Raw genomic sequence first — 16,463 nt, 5'->3', positions numbered from 1 at the left:
CAGGTTTGGACTATGTGACTGTGACAGGGTCGGAATGTGTGACAGTGACAGTGTCAGACCATGTGACAGTGACTGGGTCGGACCGTGTAACTGTGACAGGGTCGGACTGTGTGACAGTAACAGGTTTGGACTGTGTGACTGTGACAGGGTCGGACCGTGTCACTGTGACAAGGTTGGACTGTGTGACTGTGACAGGGTCGGACCGTGTGACAGTGACAGGTTTGGACTGTGTGACTGTGACAGGGTCGGACCGTTTGACATTGACAGTGTCGGACCGTGTGACAGTGACAGGGTTGGACTGTCTGACCGTTACAGCATTGGACTGTGTGACTGTGACAGGGTCGGACCGTGTCACTGTGACAAGGTTTGGACCGTGTGACAGTGACCGGGTCGGACTGTGTGACTGTGACCGGGTCGGACCGTGTGACTGTGACAGGGTCGGACCGTGTGACAGTGACTGGGTCGGACCATGTGACTGTGACAGGGTCGGACCGTGTGACTGTGACAGGGTCGGACCGTGTGACATTGACAGGGTCAGACCGTGTGACATTGACAGGGTCGGACCGTGTGACAGTGACAGGATCGGACGGTCCGACTGTGACAGGGTTGGACTGTCTGAGAGTGACAGGGTTGGACTGTGTGACAGTGACAGATTCGGACCGTGTGACTGTGACAGGGTCGGACCGTTTGACTGTGACAGTGCCAGACTGTGTGACAGTAACAGGTTTGGACTATGTGACTGTGACAGGGTCGGACCGTGTGACAGTGACTGGGTCTGACAGTGTGACAGTGACTGGGTCGGACCATGAGACAGTGACAGGGTCGGACTGTGTGACAGTGACAGGGTCGGACTGTCTGACCGTTACAGCATTGGACTGTGTGACTGTGACAGGGTCGGACCGTGTCACTGTGACAAGGTTTGGACCGTGTGACAGTGACCGGGTCGGACTGTGTGACTGTGACCGGGTCGGACCGTGTGACTGTGACAGGGTCGGACCGTGTGACAGTGACTGGGTCGGACCGTGTGACTGTGACAGGGTCGGACCGTGTGACATTGACAGGGTCAGACCGTGTGACATTGACAGGGTCGGACCGTGTGACAGTGACAGGATCGGACGGTCCGACTGTGACAGGGTTGGACTGTCTGAGAGTGACAGGGTTGGACTGTGTGACAGTGACAGATTCGGACCGTGTGACTGTGACAGGGTCGGACAGTGTGACATTGACAGTGTCGGACCGTGTGACAGTGACAGGGTCGGACCGTTTGACTGTGACAGTGCCAGACTGTGTGACAGTAACAGGTTTGGACTATGTGACTGTGACAGGGTCGGACCGTGTGACAGTGACTGGGTCTGACAGTGTGACAGTGACTGGGTCGGACCATGAGACAGTGACAGGGTCGGACTGTGTGACAGTGACAGGGTCGGACTGTCTGACCGTTACAGCATTGGACTGTGTGACTGTGACAGGGTCGGACCGTGTCACTGTGACAAGGTTTGGACCGTGTGACAGTGACCGGGTCGGACTGTGTGACTGTGACCGGGTCGGACCGTGTGACTGTGACAGGGTCGGACCGTGTGACAGTGACTGGGTCGGACCGTGTGACTGTGACAGGGTCGGACCGTGTGACATTGACAGGGTCAGACCGTGTGACAGTGACAGGGTCGGACCGTTTGACTGTGACAGTGCCAGACTGTGTGACAGTAACAGGTTTGGACTATGTGACTGTGACAGGGTCGGACCGTGTGACAGTGACTGGGTCTGACAGTGTGACAGTGACTGGGTCGGACCATGAGACAGTGACCGGGTCGGACTGTGTGACTGTGACCGGGTCGGACCGTGTGACTGTGACAGTGCCAGACTGTGTGACAGTAACAGGTTTGGACTATGTGACTGTGACAGGGTCGGACCGTGTGACAGTGACTGGGTCTGACAGTGTGACAGTGACTGGGTCGGACCATGAGACAGTGACAGGGTCGGACTGTGTGACAGTGACAGGGTCGGACCATGTGACAGTGACAGGGTCAGACTGTGTGACAGTGACAGCGTCGGACCGTGTGACAGTGACTGGGTCGGACCGTGTGATAGTGACAGTGTTGGACCGTGTGACAGTGACAGGGTCGGAGTGTGTGACTGTGACAGGGTCGGACCGTGTGACTGTGACAGAGTCAGACCGTGTGACTGTGACAGTGTCGGACTGTGTGACAGTGACAGGGTTGGACCGTGTGACAGTGACAGGGTTGGACCGTGTGACAGTGACAGGGTCAGACTGTGTGACAGTAACAGGTTTGGACTGTGTGACAGTGACAGGGTTGGACCGTGTGACAGTGACAGGGTCGGACCGCATGACTTTGACAGGGTTGGACTGTCTGACCGTGACAGGGTTGAACCGTGTGACAGTGACAGGGTCGGACTGTGTGACTGTGACAGGGTTGGACCGTGTGACTGTGACAGGGTTGGCCCGTGTGACTGTGACAGGATTGGACTGTGTGACTATGACAAGGTTGGACTGTGTGACAGTGACAGGGTTGGTTCTGTCTGACTGTGACAGAGTTGGACCATGCGACAGTGACAGGGTCGGACTGTGTGACTGAGACAGGGTCGGACTGTGTGACAGTGACAGGGTTGGACCGTGTGACAGTGACAGGGTCAGACTGTGTGACAGTAACAGGTTTGGACTGTGTGACAGTGACAGGGTTGGACCGTGTGACAGTGACAGGGTCGGACCGCATGACTTTGACAGGGTTGGACTGTCTGACCGTGACAGGGTTGAACCGTGTGACAGTGACAGGGTCGGACTGTGTGACTGTGACAGGGTCGGACTGTGTGACTGTGACAGGGTTGGACCGTGTGACTGTGACAGGGTTGGCCCGTGTGACTGTGACAGGATTGGACTGTGTGACTATGACAAGGTTGGACTGTGTGACAGTGACAGGGTTGGTTCTGTCTGACTGTGACAGAGTTGGACCATGCGACAGTGACAGGGTCGGACTGTGTGACTGAGACAGGGTCGGACTGTGTGACAGTAACAGGTTTGGACTGTGTGACTGTGACAGAGTCGGACCGTGTGACAGTGACAGGGTCAGACCGTATGACTTTGACAGTGTCGGACCATGTGACAGTGACAGGGTCGGACCGTGTGACTGTGACAGGGTCGGACTGTGTGACAGTGACAGGGTTGGACCGTGTGACAGTGACAGGGTTGGACCATGTGACAGTGACAGGGTCGGACTGTGTGATAGTAACAGGTTTGGACTGTGTGACAGTGACAGGGTCGGACCGTGTGACAGTGACAGGGTCGGACCGTGTGACTGTGACAGTGTCAGACTGTGAATGTGACAGGTTCAGACCGTGTGACAGAGACAGTGTTGGACCGTGTGACAGTGACAGGGTTGGACCGTGTGACAGTGACAGGGTTGGACCGTGTGACAGTGATAGGGTCAGACTGTGTGACAGTAACAGGTTTGGACTGTGTGACTGTGACAGGGTCGGACCGTGTGACAGTGACAGGGTCAGACCGTATGACTTTGACAGTGTCAGACCGTGTGACAGTGACAGGGTTGGACTGTCTGACCGTGACAGTGTCGGACCGTGTGACTGTGACAGGGTCGGAGTGTGTGACAGTGACAGGGTCGGACTGTGTGACAGTGGCTGGGTCTGACCGTGTGACAGTGACAGGGTTGGACCGTGTGACAGTGACAGGGTCGGACTGTGTGACTGTGACAGTGTCTGACTGTGACAGGGTCGGACCATGTGACATTGACAGGGTCGGACCGTGTGACAGTGACAGTGTTCGACCGTCTGACTGTGACAGGGTTCGACCGTCTGACTGTGACAGGGTCGGACCGTCTGACTGTGACAGGGTCGGACTGTCTGAGAGTGACAGGGTTGGACTGTATGACAGTGACAGGGTCGGTCTGTGTGACTGTGACAGGGTCGGACTGTGTGACAGTGACTGGTTCGGTCCGTGTGACAGTGACAGGGCCAGACCGTGTCACTGTGACAAGGTTGGACTGTGTGACAGTGACCGGGTCGGACCGTGTGACTGTGACCGGGTCAGACCGTGTGACTGTGACGGGGTCGGACTGTGTGACTGTAACAAGGTTGGACTGTGTGACAGTGACTGGGTCAGAACGTGTGACTGTGACAGCGTCGGACTGTGTGACTGTGACAGGGTCGGACCGTATGACTTTGACAGTGTCAGACCGTGTGACAGTTACAGGGTTGGACTGTCTGACCGTGACAGTGTCGGACCGTGTGACAGTGACAGGGTCGGACTGTGTGACATTGACAGGGTCGGACCGTGTGACAGTGACAGGGTCGGACTGTCTGTGAGTGACAGGGTCGGACTGTCTGTGAGTGACAGGGTTGGACTGTCTGACCGTGACAAGGTTGGACTGTGTGACAGTGACAGGGTCGGACCGTGTGACTGTGACAGGGCCAGACTGTGTGACAGTAACAGGTTTGGTCTATGTGACTGTGACAGGGTCGGACTGTGTGACAGTGATTGGGTCTGACCGTGTGACAGTGACAGGGTTGGACCGTGTGACTGTGACAGTGTCGGACTGTGTGAATGTGACAGGTTCGGACCATGTGACTGTGACAGGGTCGGACTGTGTGACAGTGACAGTGTTGGACCGTGTGACAGTGACAGTGTTGGACCGTGTGACAGTGACAGGGACGGACCGTGTGACAGTGACACAGTCGGACCGTGTGAATGTGACAGTGTCTGACTGTGTGACTGTGACAGGGTCGGACTGTATGATTGTGACAGAGTTGGACTGTGTGACTGTGACAGCATCGGACTGTGTGACTGTGACAGCGTCGGACTGCGTGACTGTGACAGCGTCGGACTGCGTGACTGTGACTGGGTCGGACTGTGTGACTGTGACAGGGTCGGACTGTGTGACAGTGACTGGTTCGGTCCGTGTGACAGTAACAGGGCCAGACTGAGTGACTGTGACGGGGTCGGACTGTGTGACTGTAACAGGGTTGGACTGTGTGACAGTGACTGGGTCAGAACGTGTGACTGTGACAGGGTCGGATCGTGTGACAGTGACAGTGTCGGACTGTGTGACTGTGACAGCGGACTGTGTGACTGTGACAGGGTCGGACTATGTGACTGTGACAGGGTCGGACTATGTAACTGTGACAGGGTCGGACCGTGTGACAGTGACAGTGTCGGACCGTGTGACTGTGACAGGGTTGGACCGTGTGACAGTGACAGGGTCGGACTGTCTGACTGTGACAGAGTTGGACTGTGTGACTTTGACAGGATCAGACTGTGTGACTGTGACAGGGTTGGACCGTGTGACTGTGACAGGATTGGACTGTGTGACTGTGACAGGGTTGGACTGTGTGACAGTGACAGGGTTGGTTCTGTCTGACTGTGACAGAGTTGGACTGTGTGACAGTGACAGGGTTGGACTGTCTGACTGTGACAGAGTTGGACTGTGTGACAGTGACGGAATTGGACTGTGTGACAGTGACAGGATCGGACTTTGTGACTGTGACAGGGTTGGACTGTGTGACAGTGATAGCTTTGAACAGTCTGACGGTGTCGGTCTGTCAGACAGTGATGGCGATTTCTGATTGTAATAATGTGATACTCTGTGACAATGAAGGTTTGAAAATGTCTGGTAGTAACGGTGTGAGACTTTCTGATGATGATGGTGAATGTGACAGTGATGATGTGGGACTGTCTGATGTATTGATTTTTTGATTCTGTTTCCAGAAAGGTGGTGGAGCTCTGATTCACACAGTGAGGTCCAAGACCAATCCAGCCATGAAGAACATGTATAAATATGTAAGTTCAGAGTTAATGGGCTGTCCATTCACCACTGCGGTGGTGTGACTCTTGTGAAGGCTAACATTAATGATCTGTCTAGACTAACTGACAAGTTAACTATGGCCTCAACAGGGAGCAATAACAACTGGTGGAACTGAAACACTGCAGCTGCAATTCAATCACCTGTCGCTCTTACCTAAGTGTTACAAATATGAAACAACTCATGCAGAGTTCTCACTTCCTGTCCACAATCCTCTCGATCCTAACTGTGCTTCTTTTGTGTCCAACCAAAGTCTCCTCTCCTTCATCTTATTTGTATTTTATGGATCCATCCTTTGCTTTCTCTAACCCATGTCCAATCCTACGACGCTCTTGAGATCGCTGCTCTCTTTCTCTCTGACCTACTCTGTATCACTGACTTTATTTTTATTTCAAAACACAACTCTGTTCACAAAAATATCTTCATATGCATACATACGTAGTCACTAAAGCAGTTTGATTCTGTACATTAGCATATGGAGAAACAAACAAACCTTGGAGTTTGGAACAAAAACAGAAGTTGCTGGAAAAGCTCAGCAGGTCTGGCAGCATCTGTGAAAGAGAAAACAGAGTTAGATCTCTCCCTTTCTCTGGTTTAGGAGACTTAACAACTTTTAAAATTTATGAAATGTCCACTACTTCCCAAGGGTTTTGCAGACCAAATTGACTATTTAGGCTAACAAAGTGTGGATCTGGATGAACACAGCAGGCCAAGTAGCATCTCAGGAGCACAAAAGCTGATGTGTCGGGCCTAGACCCTTCATCAGAGAGGGGGATGGGGAGAGGGAACTGGAATAAATAGGGAGAGAGGGAGAGGCGGACCGAAGATGGAGAGAAAAGAAGATAGGTAGAGAGGAGAGTATAGGTGGGGAGGTAGGGAGGGGATAGGTCAGTCCAGGGAAGATGGACAGATCAAGGAGGTGGGATGAGGTTAGTAGGTAGGAAATGGAGGTGCGGCTTGGGGTGGGAGGAAGGGATGGGTGAGAGGAAGAACAGGTTAGGGAGGCAGAGACAGGTTGGACTGGTTTTGGGATGCAGTGGGTGGAGGGGAAGAGCTGGGCTGGTTGTGTGGTGCAGTGGGGGGAGGGGACGAACTGGGCTGGTTGTGGGATGCGGTGGGGGAAGGGGAGATTTTGAAGCTGGTGAAGTCCACGTTGATACCATTGGGCTGTAGGGTTCCCGAGCGGAATATGAGTTGCTGTTCCTGCAACCTTCGGGTGGCATCATTGTGGCACTGCAGGAGGCCCATGATGGACATGTCATCTAAAGAATGGGAGGGGGAGTGGAAATGGTTTGCGACTGGGAGGTGCAGTTGTTTATTGCGAACTGAGCGGAGGTGTTCTGCAAAGCGGTCCCCAAGCCTCCGCTTGGTTTCCCCAATGGTTTCCCCAACCAGCCCAGTTCGTCCCCTCCCCCCACTGTAGAAGTAGTGGACATTTCATAAATTATAAAAGTTGCTAAATCTCCTAAACCAGCGAAAGGGAGAGATCTAATTGAGAGTGGGCGGGAAGTGTCAACAGATTATGTTTCAAGATGCAGGAAGACTCACATGTTTTCTTTATCTTTCACTTCCAGGCAAAAGGTCAAGCTAAACTGGGGCTGAAGGATTTGAAAAGTCGACTGAAACACAGGGTACTGACTGCTTGCTTCAGCTATAACTTTCATGTTGTTCTACAATGGTCTGAATTACTCAGAGGAATTAGAATCAGATAAGGGAGGAGGGCCAAGCCCATCGAATACAAACTGACCCTAACTCAATCGAATACACATAACCCTGACCCCATCAAACACTCCCTGATCTTAACCCAATCAAATAGACCCTAATCTTAACCGATCGAATACACCCTAACCCTAACCTGATCAAATACACCCTAACCCTAAGCCGATCCAATAGACCCTAACGCTAACCTGATCGAGTACACACTAACCCTAACCTGATCAACTATAGCGAATTTTGAGAAGATTTGTAGCTCAGGTTGAGGTTCTGGATGTGAGTTTGCTCGCTGAGCTGGAAGGTTCGTTTTCAGACATTTCGTCACCATTCTAGGTAACATCATCAGTGATGCAAACTCACATCCTGATCAAATATACCCTAACCCTAACCTGATCGAATACAAACTAACCCTATCCTGATCGAATACACACTAACCCTATTCCGATCCAGTACACCCTAACCCAAACCTGATCGAATACACACTAACCCTAACCCGATCCAATATACCCTAACAGTAACCCGATCGAATACACACTAACCCTAATCTGATTGAATACACACAAGCCCTAACCCGATCCAATACACACTAACCCTAACCTGATCGAATGCACACTAACACTAACCCGATCGAATACACACTAAGCCTAACCTGATCAAATGCACACTAACACTAACCCGATCCAATACACAGTAACCCTAACCCGATCCAATACACCCTAAGCGTAACCCAATCGAATACACACTAACCCTAACCCGATCAACTACACACTAACACTAACCGGATCCAATACACACTAACCCTAAGCCGATCCAACACACCCTGACCCTAACCCAATCCAATACAGCCTAACCCTAACCCAATCGATTACACCCTAACCCTAACCCAATCGAATGCACCCTAACCTTAACGCGAACGAATACACACTCACCCTAACCCGATCGAATACACACTAACCCTAATCCGACCCAATACACACTAACCCTAACCCGATCCAATACACCCTAACCCTAACCCGATCGAATACACCCTAACCCTAACCCGATCGAATACACACTAACCCTAATCCGACCCAATACACACTAACCCTAACCCGATCCAATACACCCTAACCCTAACCCGATCGAATACACACTAACCCTAATCCGATCCAATACACACTAACCCTAACCCGATCCAATACACCCTAACCCTAACCCGATCGAATACACCCTAACCCTAACCCAATCGAATACACACTAACCCTAACCTGATCAAATGCTCTCTAACCCTAACCCGATCGAATGCACACTAACCCTAACCCAATCGAATACACACTAACCCTAACCCGATCCAATACACCCTAACCCTAACCTGATTGAATACACACTAACCCTAACCTGATCGAATGCACACTAACACTAACCCGATCCAATACACCCTAACGCTAACCCGATCGACTACACACTAACCATAACTCGATCGAATACACACTAACCCTAACCCAATCGAATACACACTAACCCTAACCTGATCTAATGCTCTCTAACCCTAACCCGATCGAATGCACACTAACCCTAACCCGATCCAATACACCCTAACCCAAACCCGATCGAATACACAGTGACCCTAACCCGATCCAATACACCCTAAGCGTAACCCAATCGAATACACACTAACCCTAACCCGATCAAGTACACACTAACCCTAAGCCGATCCAATACACCCTAACCCTAACCCGATCCAATACACCCTAACCTTAACGCGAACGAATAAACGCTCACCCTAACCCGATCGAATACACACTAACCCTAACCCGATCGAATACACCCTAACGCTAACCCGATCGAATACACCCTAACCCTAACCCGATCGAATACACCCTAACACTAACCCGATTGAATACACCCTAACCCTAACCCAATCGAATACACACTAACCCTAATCCGATCCAATACACACTAACCCGATCCAATACACCCTAACCCTAACCCGATCGAATACACACTAACCCTAACCTGATCAAATGCTCTCTAACCCTAACCCGATCGAATACACACTAACCCTAACCCGATCCAATACACCCTAACCCTAACCCGATCGAATACACACTAACCCTAACCTGATCAAATGCTCTCTAACCCTAACCCGATCGAATACACACTAACCCTAACCCGATCCAATACACCCTAACCCAATCCTGATTGAATACACACTAACCCTAACCTGATCGAATGCACACTAACACTAACCCGATCCAATACACCCTAACGCTAACCCGATCGACTACACACTAACCATAACTCGATCGAATACACACTAACCCTAACCCGATCGAATACACTCTAAACCTAACCCAATCGAATACACACTAACCCTAACCTGATCTAATGCTCTCTAACCCTAACCCGATCGAATACACACTAACCCTAACCCTATCAAATACACCCTAACCCAAACCCAATCGAATACACCCTAACCCTAACCCGATTCAATACACCCTGACCCTAACCCGATCGAATACACCCTGACCCTAACCCGATCGAATACACCCTGACCCTAACCCGATCCAATACACCCTGACCCTAACCCGAACCAATATACCCTGACCTTAACCTGATGCAATACACCCTAACCCTAAGCCCATCGAATGCACTTGAACCCTAACCCGATCGAATATACCCTAACGCTAACCTGATCGAATACACACTAACCCTAACCCGATCGAATACACACTAACCCTAACCCAATCCAACACTCCCTAACCCTAACCCGATCGAATACACCCTACCCCTAACCCAATTGAATACACCCTAACCCTAACCCAATCAAATACACACTAACCCTGACCTGATCGAATGCTCTCTAACCCTAACCCGATCGAATACACACTAACCCTAACCCGATCCAATACACCCTAACCCTAACCCGATCGAATACCCACTAACCCTAACCCGATCGAATACACCCTAACGCTAACCTGATCCAATACACACTAACCCAAACCTGATCGAATACACACTAACCCTAACCCGATCCAATACACCCTAACCGTAACCCGATCAAATACACTTTGACCCTAACCCGAACCAATACACACTAACCCTAACCCAATTGAATACACACTAACCCTAACCTGATCGAATACACACTAACCCTAACCAGATCCAATACACCCTAACCCTAAACCGATCGAATACTCTCTAACCCTAACCTGATCGAATACACGCTAACGCTAACCTGATCGAATACATACTAACCATAACTCCATCAAACACTCCCTTACCCTGAACCAATCGAATGCACCCTAACCTTAACGCGAACGAATACACACTCAGCCTAACCCGAGCGAATACACACTAACCCTAACCCGATCCAACACACCCTGACCCTAACCCGATACAATACACCCTAACCCTAACCCGATCCAATACACCCTAACCTTAACGCGAACGAATAAACGCTCACCCTAACCCGATCGAATACACACTAACCCTAACCCGATCGAATACACCCTAACGCTAACCCGATCGAATACACCCTAACGCTAACCCGATCGAATACACACTAACCATAACCCGATCGAATACACCCTAACACTAACCCGATCAAATACACACTAACCCGAACCCGATCCAATACACCCTAACCCTAACCCGATCGAATACACCCTAACCCTAACACGATCGAATGCACCCTAACCCTAACCCGATCAAATACACCCTAACCCTAACCCGATTGAATACACCCTAACCCTAACCCAATCGAATACACACTAACCCTAATCCGATCCAATACACACTAACCCTAACCTGATCAAATGCTCTCTAACCCTAACCCGATCGAATACACACTAACCCTAACCCGATCGAATACACACTAACCCTAATCCGATCCAATACACACTAACCCTAACCTGATCAAATGCTCTCTAACCCTAACCCGATCGAATACACACTAACCCTAACCCGATCCAATACACCCTAACCCTAACCCAATCGAATACACCCTAACCCTAACCTGATCGAATGCACCCTAACCCTAACCCGATCCAATACACCCTAACGCTAACCCGATCGACTACACACTAACCATAACTCGATCGAATACACACTAACCCTAACCCGATCGAATACACCCTAACCCTAACCCAATCGAATACACACTAACCCTAACCTGATCTAATGCTCTCTAACCCTAACCCGATCGAATGCACACTAACCCTAACCCTATCAAATACACCCTAACCCAAACCCAATCGAATACACCCTAACCCCAATCCGATTCAATACACCCTGACCCTAACCCGATCGAATACACCCTGACCCTAACCCGAACCAATATACCCTGACCTTAACCTGATGCAATACACCCTAACCCTAAGCCCATCGAATGCACTTGAACCCTAACCCGATCGAATACACACTAACCCTAACCCGATCGAATACCCCCTAACGCTAACCCGATCGAATACACACTAACCATAACCCGATCGAATACACCCTAACACTAACCCGATCAAATACACCCTAACCCTAATCCGATCGAATACACCCTAACCCTAACACGATCGAATGCACCCTAACCCTAACCCGATCGAATACACCCTAACCCTAACCCGATTCAATACACCCTAACCCTAACCCAATCGAATACACACTAACCCTAACCCGATCCAATACACACTAACCCTAACCCGATCGAATACACACTAACCATAACCCGATCGAATACACCCTAACACTAACCCGATCAAATACACACTAACCCTAACCCGACCCAATACACCCTAACCCTAACCCGATCGAATACACCCTAACCCTAACACGATCGAATGCACCCTAACCCTAACCCGATCAAATACACCCTAACCCTAACCCGATCGAATACACCCTAACCCTAACCCGATTGAATACACCCTAACCCTAACCCAATCGAATACACACTAACCCTAATCCAATCCAATACACACTAACCCTAACCCGATCGAATACACACTAACCCTAATCCGATCCAATACACACTAACCCTAACCCGATCCAATACACCCTAACCCTAACCCGATCGAATACACCCTAACCCTAACCCAATCGAATACACACTAACCCTAACCTGATCAAATACACCCTAACCCTAACCTGATTGAATACACACTAACCCTAACCTGATCGAATGCACACTAACACTAACCCGATCCAATACACCCTAACGCTAACCCGATCGACTACACACTAACCATAACTCGATCGAATACACACTAACCCTAACCCGATCGAATACACCCTAACCCTAACCCAATCGAATACACACTAACCCTAACCTGATCTAATGCTCTCTAACCCTAACCCGATCGAATGCACACTAACCCTAACCCGATCCAATACACCCTAACCCAAACCCAATCGAATACACAGTGACCCTAACCCGATCCAATACACCCTAAGCGTAACCCAATCGAATACACACTAACCCTAACCCGATCAAGTACACACTAACCCTAAGCCGATCCAATACACCCTAACCCTAACCCGATCCAATACACCCTAACCTTAACGCGAACGAATAAACGCTCACCCTAACCCGATCGAATACACACTAACCCTAACCCGATCGAATACACCCTAACGCTAACCCGATCGAATACACCCTAACCCTAACCCGATCGAATACACCCTAACGCTAACCCGATTGAATACACCCTAACCCTAACCCGATCGAATACACACTAACCCTAACCTGATCAAATGCTCTCTAACCCTAACCCGATCGAATACACACTAACCCTAACCCGATCCAATACACCCTAACCCAATCCTGATTGAATACACACTAACCCTAACCTGATCGAATGCACACTAACACTAACCCGATCCAATACACCCTAACGCTAACCCGATCGACTACACACTAACCATAACTCGATCGAATACACACTAACCCTAACCCGATCGAATACACTCTAAACCTAACCCAATCGAATACACACTAACCCTAACCTGATCTAATGCTCTCTAACCCTAACCCGATCGAATGCACACTAACCCTAACCCTATCAAATACACCCTAACCCAAACCCAATCGAATACACCCTAACCCTAACCCGATTCAATACACCCTAACCCAAACCCGATCGAATACACAGTGACCCTAACCCGATCCAATACACCCTAAGCGTAACCCAATCGAATACACACTAACCCTAACCCGATCAAGTACACACTAACCCTAAGCCGATCCAATACACCCTAACCTTAACGCGAACGAATAAACGCTCACCCTAACCCGATCGAATACACACTAACCCTAACCCGATCGAATACACCCTAACGCTAACCCGATCGAATACACCCTAACCCTAACCCGATCGAATACACCCTAACGCTAACCCGATTGAATACACCCTAACCCTAACCCAATCGAATACACACTAACCCTAATCCGATCCAATACACACTAACCCGATCCAATACACCCTAACCCTAACCCGATCGAATACACACTAACCCTAACCTGATCAAATGCTCTCTAACCCTAACCCGATCGAATACACACTAACCCTAACCCGATCCAATACACCCTAACCCAATCCTGATTGAATACACACTAACCCTAACCTGATCGAATGCACACTAACACTAACCCGATCCAATACACCCTAACGCTAACCCGATCGACTACACACTAACCATAACTCGATCGAATACACACTAACCCTAACCCGATCGAATACACTCTAAACCTAACCCAATCGAATACACACTAACCCTAACCTGATCTAATGCTCTCTAACCCTAACCCGATCGAATACACACTAACCCTAACCCTATCAAATACACCCTAACCCAAACCCAATCGAATACACCCTAACCCTAACCCGATTCAATACACCCTGACCCTAACCCGATCGAATACACCCTGACCCTAACCCGATCGAATACACCCTGACCCTAACCCGATCCAATACACCCTGACCCTAACCCGAACCAATATACCCTGACCTTAACCTGATGCAATACACCCTAACCCTAAGCCCATCGAATGCACTTGAACCCTAACCCGATCGAATATACCCTAACGCTAACCTGATCGAATACACACTAACCCTAACCCGATCGAATACACACTAACCCTAACCCAATCCAACACTCCCTAACCCTAACCCGATCGAATACACCCTACCCCTAACCCAATTGAATACACCCTAACCCTAACCCAATCAAATACACACTAACCCTGACCTGATCGAATGCTCTCTAACCCTAACCCGATCGAATACACACTAACCCTAACCCGATCCAATACACCCTAACCCTAACCCGATCGAATACCCACTAACCCTAACCCGATCGAATACACCCTAACGCTAACCTGATCCAATACACACTAACCCAAACCTGATCGAATACACACTAACCCTAACCCGATCCAATACACCCTAACCGTAACCCGATCAAATACACTTTGACCCTAACCCGAACCAATACACACTAACCCTAACCCAATTGAATACACACTAACCCTAACCTGATCGAATACACACTAACCCTAACCAGATCCAATACACCCTAACCCTAAACCGATCGAATACTCTCTAACCCTAACCTGATCGAATACACGCTAACGCTAACCTGATCGAATACATACTAACCATAACTCCATCAAACACTCCCTTACCCTGAACCAATCGAATGCACCCTAACCTTAACGCGAACGAATACACACTCAGCCTAACCCGAGCGAATACACACTAACCCTAACCCGATCCAACACACCCTGACCCTAACCCGATACAATACACCCTAACCCTAACCCGATCGAATACCCACTAACCCTAACCTGATCGAACACACCCTGACCCTAACCCGATACAATACACCCTAACCCTAACCCGATCCAATACACCCTAACCTTAACGCGAACGAATAAACGCTCACCCTAACCCGATCGAATACACACTAACCCTAACCCGATCGAATACACCCTAACGCTAACCCGATCGAATACACCCTAACGCTAACCCGATCGAATACACCCTAACCCTAACCCGATCGAATACACCCTAACGCTAACCCGATCGAATACACACTAACCATAACCCGATCGAATACACCCTAACACTAACCCGATCAAATACACACTAACCCTAACCCGATCCAATACACCCTAACCCTAACCCGATCGAATACACCCTAACCCTAACACGATCGAATGCACCCTAACCCTAACCCGATCAAATACACCCTAACCCTAACCCGATTGAATACACCCTAACCCTAACCCAATCGAATACACACTAACCCTAATCCGATCCAATACACACTAACCCTAACCCGATCCAATACACCCTAACCCTAACCCGATCGAATACACACTAACCCTAATCCGATCCAATACACACTAACCCTAACCTGATCAAATGCTCTCTAACCCTAACCCGATCGAATACACACTAACCCTAACCCGATCCAATACACCCTAACCCAATCCTGATTGAATACACACTAACCCTAACCTGATCGAATGCACACTAACACTAACCCGATCCAATACACCCTAACGCTAACCCGATCGACTACACACTAACCATAACTCGATCGAATACACACTAACCCTAACCCGATCGAATACACTCTAAACCTAACCCAATCGAATACACACTAACCCTAACCTGATCTAATGCTCTCTAACCCTAACCCGATCGAATACACACTAACCCTAACCCTATCAAATACACCCTAACCCAAACCCAATCGAATACACCCTAACCCTAACCCGATTCAATACACCCTGACCCTAACCCGATCGAATACACCCTGACCCTAACCCGATCGAATACACCCTGACCCTAACCCGATCCAATACACCCTGACCCTAACCCGAACCAATATACCCTGACCTTAACCTGATGCAATACACCCTAACCCTAAGCCCATCGAATGCACTTG

General features: G+C 49.5%; 1 protein-coding gene across 2 annotated transcripts in view; it reads left to right on the top strand.

The window, feature by feature from the left end:
- Positions 1–16,463, top strand: part of dennd1c (DENN domain containing 1C) — an 81,896-nt gene that overhangs the window by 52,117 nt on the left and 13,316 nt on the right. For both annotated transcript variants that reach the window (XM_059639868.1, XM_059639867.1), the window contains 2 exons: positions 5,735–5,806; positions 7,403–7,459. In XM_059639868.1, coding sequence (XP_059495851.1) covers positions 5,735–5,806; positions 7,403–7,459 — 129 coding nt within the window. The remainder of the gene's footprint in view (positions 1–5,734; positions 5,807–7,402; positions 7,460–16,463) is intronic.

Source organism: Stegostoma tigrinum, chromosome 35 (genome assembly GCF_030684315.1).
Source record: "Stegostoma tigrinum isolate sSteTig4 chromosome 35, sSteTig4.hap1, whole genome shotgun sequence".
Taxonomy (NCBI): domain Eukaryota; kingdom Metazoa; phylum Chordata; class Chondrichthyes; order Orectolobiformes; family Stegostomatidae; genus Stegostoma; species Stegostoma tigrinum.
The sequence above is the reverse complement of the archived record's forward strand: the minus strand, read 5'-3'. Positions and strand labels throughout refer to the sequence as shown.